Genomic DNA, 12,247 nt, shown 5'->3' with positions numbered 1-12,247 from the left:
TTGCTTATAGAATTTGCACTTTTTAATGTGGTCTTTTTCCAAGTTGTGCAGTGATTATATGCTGGCTTTGCCATGGCAGAGTACTTATTTTTTTCATGATAAGTGGGTTTATCATCTAAAATGCTAGATGTCTCCCATTGCCAAACCTTGACACCGTGTATTTGGATATAAGCAGATTAACTCTGGTAAGCATGCAGAAGTTCCATTCACTTGACTCGGGAGCTTCCTGGGGACAAGGGTCCATCAGTGCACACATAATTGCAGGATTAAAATCTTAACTTTTAATTTGAACATCACTTTTTAATTGCATATGAAATAAATCATCATTGTTTGGCTTCCAACAGTTTTATAATAAACAAAAGATTTATTACATATTAATATTTCTCTGTGTGTGTTTAAGAAGGTGCTTAATAATATGTCATCATCTTCATCAAATGCCATTTAACTTTAACTTAAAGGCTTTTAAATTTATTTGCACTAACTGTAATAACAGCTCTGAGATGATGGGCCTACGCAGAGTAAAACATTCCTTAATGAAATTTCTTTCAGAGTACCAATCAACCAGAGGGCTCGACAAAGTGCTGGACAAGAAGGAAGCTTAAGAGGAATGTCAGCAATAGTGTAAAAAGATCAGGCATCTACATCAAAGCATCTATATCAACAGTAGGCATCTTTGGTACTCTTGAGGCCTCCTAGTCAGATGTTTCTTGAAAGGAAAGATGACAGTACTCTGCAAGGCAAAGGAAACTTAACTTTTTTTTGTAGCTTATGCTGCTAGGCCTTGGGTGTCTCTTAAAAATACAGGATTTGGGTGGTGGCAGGATTTCCTTTGCACAATGTGAATTCTAGCCTATAGATGTGTATCTTACATAATGCTGTCTCTTGGTTTGTTTTGGTTTTGATTCATTTACTTTTTCTAACACAATCTTATGCTACTTTTGTTTCTGCATTTGCTAAAAACAGGTTTAATTCATCACAATGCCAGCATTGCCGTTGGATGAACTCCAGCTTACTGAAAAGGATCCAAAGACAGGGAAACTCAGGACTTTTCCAGCCCTGGTGAGCTATGCTGCTTTTTGAAATTAAAATGAAAGTTCAACAAATTCCTCTCCCATTTCAAGAAATGGTTTGGACAAAACTGGCTCTGGAGCCAAGAAATGTAAACAATATTCCATGTAATTATAGGTTTTATTAAAATAGAAACTGTAGTCTTCATGTAGCAATGCATTGGTTCAGTTTGGAGGTTTTGTTCTATTGCTGCATAGAATGTTCTCTTCATGCCATTACACAAGGGGCAGGCAAAATATGACCTGCGGGCCAGATGCAACCCACCAGGCCATTCTATCCAGCCTGTGGGGCCCCTAAAAAAATTAGAAAATTAATATCTGCCCCGGCTGCCTGTCAAAGATGACAGGAGTCAGGGGCAATAAGACCCAGCATGAACCAATGGCAGAACTAAGCCCTGGCAGCAAGTCTAGCCCGGCTTCTCCGCCTCCTCCCCAACCCAAGCCAGAAGCCTCTGCCTGTTCCTGCCTGCATGCACCAGGGGAAATACAGATAAGGAGGAGTGGGGGAGGGAGGCAGGGGAGGACCACGGGTGATTACCTCAGTCCTCAGGGCTAGGCCAGGTTGGCTGCTGCAATCCCAATGATGCAGCCAGGAACCATGTGGTGCCGGAGCCGCTGGCTGGCAGGAAGGTGAGTGAACAGGGGAGGAATGGGGAAATGGATGCGACAGGTGTGGGGAAGGGGTAGCAAGTGGGTGTGGAGTGCAGCAACAGCTGGGCAGGAGCGCAGGGCCTGCGCTGGTGCACCAGGGCCAGCACCGGCAGGGCTGAGTGGGGCAGCAGGAGCGTGGGCTGGCAGGGGTCTGTGGAGTTGGTCTGGGCTGTGGCAGCAGGGAGAGGAGGGTGCTGGCCCAGCTCAATAGAGCCCCTGGCAGCCCGGCTCCACGCTTCTCCTGCCCTGCCAGCGCTTGGCCCCGGCACACCAGTGTGGGCTCCATGCTCCCACTCAGCTGTGACTGGCTCCTGCGCACCCACTCGCTCCCAGTCCCCCTGCTCTAGCCCCGTGGTACAGGCGGGAACCAGTGCGCACAGCCCTGACCCTGTGTGCCTCGTGCTTGCCTGTCTGGGTTGAGCAACAGCGGTGCAGGACAAGCTGCTGCTCAGCATGGAGGGAATGAGGCCTCTCCCTTTCTCTATGGCCAGCGCTTCTTGCTGCAGCTGCCCAGAGCCCACATGGGGCTGTCTGTGTCTCTGCCGCGTCACCACCACCTCTGGGCTACCCCACAGAGTAGTGGTGGCAGCGGAGAGCAGGCATAGGCAGCCCTATGTGGGCTCTGAGTGGCTGAACCAGGGAGTGCTGGGAGGGGGAGGGAATGCTCTCTTCCCTGCCTCCCCCCCTCGCCACTGAGCAGCAGTTTGTTCCACGCCACCGCTGCTCAGTCTGGGTCCTGTGCTGGCTCTGGGCTCGCCTGTCATTGCTGAGCTGCTGCAGCAGCAGTGGCAGCAGCAGCTGGACAGAAACTGCCGCTCGGCATGGGAAAAGTGGCCCCCCCCCCCAATTGATGGCGCCAGGCAGGTTTTGGCGCAGCAGGCTGGAGCCCATGCCATGGTAGGCTGCGGTGCTGCTCCTTCGCTGTCACTTGTGAGCTGCCCTGCAGCTGCTCCACACAGTCACTGCTGCTGTGCTGGGCAGCCCAGAGGCAGTGGTGAAGGAGCTGTGGTGTGGGCTCCCCCAGGACACAGCTAAAACTGCCTGGCAGCAGCAAGGATAAGCCACTTTCCCCTGTGCCAAGCAGCAGTTTTTTCCCAGGAGCGCGGGGTCTGGGCTGGCAGGAGCTGTATGGAGCCAGGCTGTGCTGCTCAAGCAGGGAGAGGAGGAGCCAGCCCAGCTCCATAGAGCCCCTGACAGCCCAGACCCCATGCTCCTGCCACCCTGCTCTGGGCCCTGCCAGAGCTGGCTCCGGTGCAGCAGTGCAGGGTCTATGCTCCCACCCAGCTGTTGCTGCGCTCCGTGTGCCTGCTTGCTGCCCCTTCCCTCAACCTGCTGCAGCCATTTCCTCACTCTCTCCCATCCCCTGCTCGCCTGCCGGTGGCTCCTTGTTTCCAGCTGCATTGTTGGGACTGCAGGAGCAGCTGGGACATGGTGCCTGAGCGGGGCCGGGGATGGGATATGGGATGGGATGGGTAGTGGCAGGAGGAGGACAGAGTGGCAGACAGCGGGGGGAGGAGGACGTGGCAGTGAGTGGGAGCATGGGGCCTGCGCTGGTGCCCCGGGGCCAGGAGCAGCAGGAGTCCAGAGTTTGGGCTTGCAGGAGCGCTGGTGGGGGCTCTGCCTGCCAGGCAGGGGTGGGCTGTGGGCAAATCCTCCCCCTCCACACAAGCCACAACCAGCCACCCTCCCCCCATGCGCTTACAGCCCCCTACAAAATCCACACAGACCCACACCCCATACAGTCATAACCCCCACTCCTGACCACTCCCCACAAATCCCACACAGGCACCCACATCCTCCTTCACACCCCACATACCCACAAACCTATACCCACACCCTCCCACAATATACAAGAGTAAGACTTCATTTTAAGCTATTATACTATCACCTCTATGTACATTACACAAACACATGGAAATCAGGACAAAAATATTTTTTTAAATGCAATTAATGAATGTTGTAGTATGGTTTTTTTGGTGGGTTTTTTAAGAATATAATTGGGTATTTTTCTGGTTCTGAGATGGCAAACCCCCTTGCTGAAAGAAGTACTTCTCGGGGGCAAGGGGAGGGACTTCTGGTGGTGACCAGGGGGTAGGGTACCTGTCAAGGGGCAGGGCTGGGCTACCCGTGTGGACCTCTGACTTGCCAAAACTCAGTAAGCGGTCCTCCACTCAAAATAATTGTCCACCCCTGCATTACACTTTGGAACCTCTCCACGTGGACTCAGCATGGACTTGCAAGCTGAAATCATAACTCAGTGCAGTGCAAACTGATGTGTATAGGACAATAGAATGTTTGATTTTTTTGGTTTGTTTGTTTTGGGGGGATAGGGGTGGGGAGGGGGGGGGATTGAAGAACCCAGTTCTTTTGACTTTGTGAAAGCCTGTTCAAGGGTCAGTACTGAAAGAGAATGACATTTCAGAGGGATGACTTTGTTTTTGCAGTATGTTTTGGAGGTGTGGGAGGCTTTCTTTGCAAGGCTTGAATATTGTTTATCTTAATGGGACACAAAGAGCAACCTGTACTGAAGCATACAGGATTCTGAAAATATTATTGAGAATTAAAGATGATGAGAATGCACTGATCTGTAGTGTTTTAAAGAGCAGAGAATGGAGAACTGCCAGAGAACAAAAGGAACAAACATAAGTTGGATTTCTAACGCACACCAGTTTCTCAATAATTGGAGGTCCTGCCAGCTCTGCAAATGCTTACGTGACTTCTTGTTTCTCAATTCCTAGCTTAATGCACTGTTTTGCTTTCTACAGCATCCTGAAATCAAAGCAGACCGTTTTTTTGTGTTATACAAACCACCACCTAATATCAGAAACCACGCCCTTGTGGAGGAATTCTTAGAACGAGCAAAATTCATTGCTGATGATCTGGACTGGCTTCTGGCTTTGCCTCATGATAAATTTTGGTGCCAGGTAAATATTACTGTATAAACATTAAAGGAAAACAATCTGATTTGTAAAGGTGTTTATAAATAACAATGAGATCTTGATATTTCTGATAGTCTTATTCATGCCTCTGTGTGTTAGCTCCCTGAGTAGACTGAATAGAGGGAATCAGTTGGCTTCCTAACATCTTAATTTGCACTGTTGCATCTTTTATAACATGAACATTGTAATATTTTTGATAATGAAGTTTAAAACTGCTTGCTTGAAACTGGTGGTTATGTGACTTCTGAGTCCCTTTGATCATGCTGGCTCACTGCTGAATTCAGTTGGGCTACCTACATGTCATGTGATGTTTTGCCTCATTTGCCATTGGTCTTTGTTCTACTGTACTAGGTAATATTTGATGAGACACTTCAGAAATGCCTGGATTCATACCTGTGCTATGTTCCTCGCAAGTTTGATGCACTACTAGATTTTCATCCGGAAGTGAATGACATGCAGAAGCGACTTCATCGGTGTGTCTTCCTCACCTTCCTCAGAATGTCCACTCACAAGGAGTCCAAAGTAAATACTTCTTCTCCTTACAGGGACTTAACACTGCAGCTAAGGAAAATAGACACACATTCCAGGAAACTTTTTTTCTCTTCATCTCTCCCAAATGCCTTCCTTTATTTAGCTCCTATTTCTGTAGTCTTAGCAGAGACTTCTGTTAGAACAATGACTGCATGAATCTGCTTTGTAATGGGAAATACTAGTATATTATGAACAGGTTGGCAACGTGGCATTATAAAACAGAGAACCTAAAAACTGTTAATCTTTGCCACCACATAAAAATTTGGAGATACTATTTGGAGCCCTTCTAGTCTCTTGTTAATTATCACACTCATGCTAGCTGGCTGCCCTGTCCCCATACATCTTGTCATGTTGTCCATGTTAATATTTGTCACATTGAACTTTCTCCAAGTTTCTGCCTTATTATAAAGCTGCAGTAAATTACAATTTTCTTTGCATCATAATTACAGGGTGTCTTCTACTTTAAATATGCAAGTGCAGCTCACTTTAACATATATGGAATTTTAACAAGGGCCTTGAGGGCAGGATAGAGTTTTTGCAATTACTGGCTTAAAAGCCTCTTTGTTTTAGTTTGCATTATGTAGCTGTTGAGCTATTGCATTTATTATATCCACTATGTTGGTCACTTTCAATCTGTTTTGGGAAAGAATGTGTGTGGCAGTTGGACGGGCTGGGAGAGAACAGGTTAAACGAATTATGTAGCCTGCTGTGGGCATCACTTCTGCACTTCTATGGAATTTTTCATCCCAGGATTGGATTTGGAATACTCTACATTGGCTGATAAAAGCCTCACAACTCCAGTGACGTACACATATAGTTGGAGCTGGGCTAGCGGCTAGCCCATTATTACACAGTAGCTCCATGGGAATTCTAGAGATGGAACCCAGCAATTCTACCTTCCTGTCCTCTCTGTTTCAAGTGGGAGAGGATGTGCAGCAAGCTTCTACCCTTCACTATGGCTGGATAATGTTGTTATCATAAGCAGTTTTTTCTTCCATTAGTCATTCCCTCCAGAATTATTCTGTATTTTTCTCCATTTTAGAAGCAATTAAATAATTTTAGTTGTAATATCTTTGTCATTTAGAATTTAAAAAACCACCTCTAGACTAATGTGTTATGATTTGTGGGCACAGAATATGTGTTGTAAATCAAGACTCTTGAGTTCTCTTCCTAGCTCTGTCTCTGAAGCAAGCGATCTTTGGTAAAACAGTTACCTCCATATACTACCAGATGTTTAAAATGCTGATAATGCTTGTCTTCTCTCACATGGGACTGGTACTATTTTTGCAACTCAGCTGACATGCTAGAGAAAAGAATAGCGCTATTTTTTTAAATACTGCAGTTCTTGAGGAGTGAAATAAATTATATTAACCTTTAAAATTATACATCTAATTTTACATCTTAAATATATTTTTAACAGGACCATTTCATCACGCCATCTGTTTTTGGAGAAATTCTTTACAACAACTTCCTGTTTGACATCCCTAAAATACTGGATCTTTGCGTGCTATTTGGGAAAGGAAATGGTCCCCTACTCCAGAAGATGATTGGTTAGTCCAAGTCAGGAAACAGCTTGTTGATTAAGGCTTCTGGTGTGTGTCTCTGTCAGGCATTGGAAGGGGGGTTGCATTTGGAGATACCAACCTCAAAATAAGCTCTTCATAATAAAACAGAATCTTTATTTCTAGACAATATATGGTTTACTTTCTTGTAAACCTCCTTTATTTCTTCAAAAGGAGGTGGGAAGGGTTGTTTTTCAAAGGATTCTGTTTTTATGGAGTAAAGGAAGATCTTCCTGAAGAAATACCAAAAAGCCTTTTCTTGGGGAGATGTAAGGGGCAAATGAGAACAATTTGACATCAACATGGGTCGTCTTATTCCTTTAGTTAGGAGCTAGACAACACAATCATGTTAAATTTGTGAATTCAGAAACTTGAAATTATCAAAAAAGAGATTGATTTGTGTATAGTGCCTCTAAAATACTTTACACACACTGTTCATTATAGGATTTATTGTATCTGCATAAGCAAATACTGCAGCAATTGCAATACCTCAGCTGTAAACACATGACCCTATATAACAATAAGAGGAAAGGGCACAATGGTCTGGACCTTGTGGTTTTTTTCCTGTTGTTTTCAAAACACCTGATTATCTTTAAGTTTCACCTGTGCAAGGTTGGGGGAAAGGGTAGAATACATGGTCTAGAAATTAAATAAGATATAGAACCCTTCATCCAAAATTCTAACACAGCCCACCCAACATTTGAATAATACATCTTTTTTCCTTTCTTTGTGAGAACTATTCTTATCAAGTTTCCAACTCAGCTAGAACAGGAAGTACCAGAAACCTTGTGACACAGCCTGTTCATGCAACAGCTATATTTCCAGACCAAAGAAACTTAGATACATTCTTAACTTTTGGATGCTGATTTCTTTGTCCTCTCTTTCAAGATCCTTCAGTATAAGTTTGCTCATCAGAGTCCCAAGTATGGGATAAAGAAAACATTTGCCATTCAGATAAAAGATTAAACTATGTATGTGGATGTTAAAAAAAGTTGCCTAAGACCTAGATAGGGATAACCTTGTCTAAATTGCACATTCACTTGCTGTGATCACATGTTCAGAAGCACTAATTGTTCATGCATGTGTCCAGTGACTTATTTACCTGGCTACTTGTGTATGCAGTAGTGTAACTACATGAACAATTTTGGTAGTAAATATACAACAAATGTTCTGCATTTTTTTTTTTTTATTGTGGGAAATAAAATCCTCCTCTGAAACCTGTCTCATGACTTCCACCCTTCTTCATAAACTCTTCCAAATCTTCTGATGAAAGAGCCGTGTTAATTTACAAGGCCCAAATAGTAAGTCACAGAAAAATAATGTAGTCTTTCAACTGCTTGGTCAAAACGTATAGCATTCTGTTGTTCCATTGAGTGTGTGGTAAAGATAATGATTTCTGAGTAATATAAAACTAAAAATTATTAAGGGCTAACTGCATTTAAAAAAATGTTTGAAAGACTGTTCATCAGTGTACACTGAAATATTTGTTGTCTGCAATTAAAAATCAACTACAGCTGTCAAAAACAAAAGCCCTAGAAGTATTTAGTAATATTATTGATTCAGCTAGCAGGGGTTGAATCAGCTAGCATTTCAGCATTGTGAAGTAATGCACATATTCTCATTATTCATATTCTCCAGTTATGCTAATATTTTAAAAGGTGGTACTGGAACAGGTACTGTGCATGTGTTACAGATGAATGTTTCTACCCCTAAGCAATTTGAGGTTTTATTTTATGGAGAGGTACTGTAGGGAGCAAAAGTGTTTTGCTTCATATGAAGCTGTTTGATGGGCTGGAGGTTTGAATTGATTTGAAATGGATTTTTTTTCTTTTTCTCATTTCAGAAAATATCTTCACTCAGCAACCGAGTTACTACAGTGACTTGAATGAAACAGTGCCCACAATCCTCCAGGTACTGCTTTACACTTGAGAACCCTAGGAGATGCTGTGAATCAGCCCTAGGTGCGGACAAGATGTTTGTGTTGCTAGTTACTTTCTTCCATGAATTAAAACAGTGGGCTAGATGGCTTTTGAACCTTTATCTGCAACTTTACTTACTACCAGGAGCAGATCCAGAGCAGATCCAGAGGGGAAACCCCCTTTTTGGACTGGACCACACTGTGGGAGGAGTACCTGCAGATATTAAGTCCCCAAAGCAGGTAAAAATCCCATCCCCTTCACCGTCATGTCAGAGGCATGTTCCCTCCTCCCTCAACCCCCACTATTCCCCTGTCTGCTGCTGCTGCTGCTGCTTTCCTTGCTGTCCCAGGGATGAGGGGAGCTCCAAAGCTATTCCTGCCCAGTCCAGCTGGACTACATGGAAGCTGGGTTTAGCTGGGAACAACAGGAGGATGGGTTCCCCTCTCTGCCTGCTTCCCCTGGGGAGCAGGTGTGGGGAGAGGGAAGCCTCCCTGCTTATTGCTGCTGTTGCTGTCCCCAGCTAAGCATGCCCCCTGTCCCTTCCCCCATGCAGCCTGGCCAAAAGGAGCAGAAATGGCTTTGGAGCTTCCCCTGCCCTGCACCCCCTGGGACAGTGAGAAAAGAAGCAGCAGCAGGTGGGGAGAGGGGACATGCCTCTGAGTGCAGAGGGGAAGGGGAGTTGGATTTTTACTGCCTTGGGGACTTAAAGTCCCTAGAAGTTCTGGTAGTGCAGTCTGCCCATGCTGATGTGGGGGGTGGGGAGGGGTGCAGTCACTCCTGCAGTACTGATTGCTGCTCCTACACCCCACTTTGTGAAATCCTGGGTTTGCCCCTGTTCACAACTAACCTCCAATTACATCCCACCTGCCTGAAATTTGTTCTTGCTTTCAAGTTTTGGGACCCTTTTTGCTAGATAGATGCTTGTGACTTCAATTATTTCATGCTCCTCTCCAAAATATTGAGACAAAGACAGATAACACAGTAATTACACAGAGCAGGTTCTCAGGAGAAAATGAAAATACTGAGACAGCCAGTCTATTTAAACTGCTGCTATTCACATGCTAACAGGTAAGTCTAGCATTCTAAATTTCCATTTCCCTGAGCATGTAGCATATTCTCACATTTGAGCTGATCATGAATCAAGATGCCTTGGCATCATTTTGACTAAACTCATGTTTTAGTCCTCAGGCAAAAAAATTCAAGTCATTTTGCCCCCAGGCATCTGAGTTCATCTCTCTTCTTTTTGATAGTACTTGTTTTTTTTCCATCTCCATCATATTTTGGGGTGTGTAAAACTCAGCTGAGCAGTCTCATGAGGGATGGCATCATGTTTACAAGTGTTTTAAAAAGTAAGATTATCCCTTCAAAACAGTTATGGGGAAGGAAGTGAAGAATTCACTCACTTTAAATGGTGTACGTCCTGAAACAGTTGGTTATTCTCTACTTCAGAACTCTCTTTTATATACTGAGTATTAGATATTAAGTGTTCCAGAGAAAGCATCGCTATTTTGCAAGTATGTATGCAAGTTCAAGGAAAAACATGTTGATTATAAAGAATAGCAGTACAAATCTGAGTATTCAACTTCAGAAATGCCTTTTGCTGCCCACTCAGAGTTCAGAGTGGATGGAGGAAGGGATTTGGCAAATTTCCAAAGATGCAAATGTAATAAAGTTGTTTCTTAAGTTCTAGTGTGAAAGAAAGATTTATGTAAATTTGTCCTTTGTCTAGTGTTACACAGCTATCCCTTGGGTGGAGATAGTCGCATCTCTTGTCAGTTGAACTGAATAATCAAAAAAAGTGCACACTGACAAGATAAAGCAATCCACGTGAATTCTCTTGTCTGATATAATAATGTTCTGGGGGGGTTTTGAACCTAGGTGTTCAACAGCATTCTGCAAAAATGTGGCTTGCAATGTGAAGGTACTTCAGCTGAACCCCAGAAACTGGAAGAAAGAGTCAAAGTGACTCCTGCTGACTTGCCTCTCCAGGTAGGAAAATTGCTATGTCCTTGAATCAGCCTCAAAGTATTAAGCTTGTGTAGAGTCTTATTTTTTCTAGATACTTAGATCCCATTCAGTATGCTGTTCCCAGTAATTGTTTAATTGCCCTGATGTGACTTGATGTGGCTCTTCTGCTTTGTGAGCATGTATTGTTTGTTCATAGATATCCAAGCTATATCTATTTTGTGTTTCTTTTCTGAGAGGTAGGGAAAAGAAGAAAGAGGTTCCTCTACTCCACTCCACTCCCATATAAACTGTGTACAAAAGCACTTTACAAAATAAAATACTGTTTGTATAACAGCAATGCACTTAAGTACCAAGCAGGAAAGGACCATGTTCTTCTAGGTGCTGTACAATGTACACTGATTTCTACAATAAAATAGCAATGCCAAGGTACCTTGACTATATGCAAATCATATGTAGCAGAGGTGTCAGACATATGGCCCATGGGGCTTTTAGAGGGACTGGGAATTGGAGGGCAGGGTGAATGACAGTAGCATTAATCCTCATAGTTCCCAGACACTGCTTAACCAGTTGCTGCCACTGGCAGATCTGGATCCAGTGCCTAAGGAGCCCCATAGTCTGGATCTGACCCAGAGGGCTGGGTGTATTTGACATTCCTGATATATAGTAGTTTTACCCACTGCTGAAATGGACTGTTTAACTATTGAACTTCATGCTCTAATGTTATGCAACAGTTCAGGTTAGGAGGGGAAGAATATTATATCTAGTTGTAGAGGGAAGCTTGAGGAGTTCCCAAAATGAAGCTAGGGTTGGACTGCCCTAACTTAATAGACATTCCTTGCAAGCATATATGCAAGCATAATTCATCAGAGCTGTGTTGGTGTCTTTTGAAGAACCAGTCCTCTTGTACTGGTGCTGTCTTCAATCATGTAAGACAACTCATGAAAATGTTATAGGCCTGCTGGAACTTGAGACCTGAGCCCAGACCTTCTTCCCATCCTGTCTAGGGGTGGATATATCACAATGTTTTCAGCATACCATATTTCCCTAAATGCAAGATAACCCCAAATTTAAGACAGCCTCCCAATAATTAGATTCTGTGTGTGGAAAATTAAATTTGTTAAAGTTTTCCATGTATAGAATCTAATTATTGGAGAATCATCTTAAATTAATCTCTACTGCCACTGCAGCAGCAAAAGCAGTGGTAGGTGGCAGGTGATAGGGGGTAGATGGTGTTGGCGGGGAGAGGGGAGGCAGCTTGCCCCCTACCTCCCTGCAGCCTTGGCCTCATTCTCCACACACACTTGCTATTGCTCTGGTGCCAGTAGGCTCCATCCATGCTGCTACAGGGCTAGGCTGGGGCCATGTTCTGTGCCCCAGGCTGGGCTGGGGACAGAGCTTGCTGGAGCAACATAACCCAGAGGGAGGCATGGGGGAGGGACCAGCCGGGAGGTCGGGGGCAGAGGCAGGAGGGTTGGGGGGGAGGGTAGGCAGCAGCTCTGGTCTAGAGCCCAACCCCAGGCTGGGGCCAGAACTACCTGTCTCCCTATTGCCTCATACTTGATTCCAAGATGAGGGCTCCCCACCCCCATTTTAAATGGGGGGGGGGGGGG

General features: G+C 44.5%; 1 protein-coding gene across 3 annotated transcripts in view; it reads left to right on the top strand.

Moving 5' to 3' along the window:
* Nucleotides 1-12,247, top strand: part of ASCC2 (activating signal cointegrator 1 complex subunit 2) — a 41,679-nt gene that overhangs the window by 647 nt on the left and 28,785 nt on the right. For all 3 annotated transcript variants that reach the window (XM_019506731.1, XM_019506729.1, XM_019506730.1), the window contains exons 2-7: nt 964-1,059; nt 4,484-4,642; nt 5,009-5,179; nt 6,609-6,738; nt 8,594-8,661; nt 10,548-10,658. In XM_019506731.1, the coding sequence (XP_019362276.1) occupies nt 979-1,059; nt 4,484-4,642; nt 5,009-5,179; nt 6,609-6,738; nt 8,594-8,661; nt 10,548-10,658 (720 nt within the window). In that variant the 5' untranslated portion in view covers nt 964-978. The remainder of the gene's footprint in view (nt 1-963; nt 1,060-4,483; nt 4,643-5,008; nt 5,180-6,608; nt 6,739-8,593; nt 8,662-10,547; nt 10,659-12,247) is intronic.

Source organism: Gavialis gangeticus, unplaced genomic scaffold, assembly GCF_001723915.1.
Source record: "Gavialis gangeticus isolate Ggan-Ray unplaced genomic scaffold, GavGan_comp1, whole genome shotgun sequence".
Lineage (NCBI taxonomy): Eukaryota > Metazoa > Chordata > Crocodylia > Gavialidae > Gavialis > Gavialis gangeticus.
This window is presented reverse-complemented; position numbering and strand designations above follow the sequence as displayed.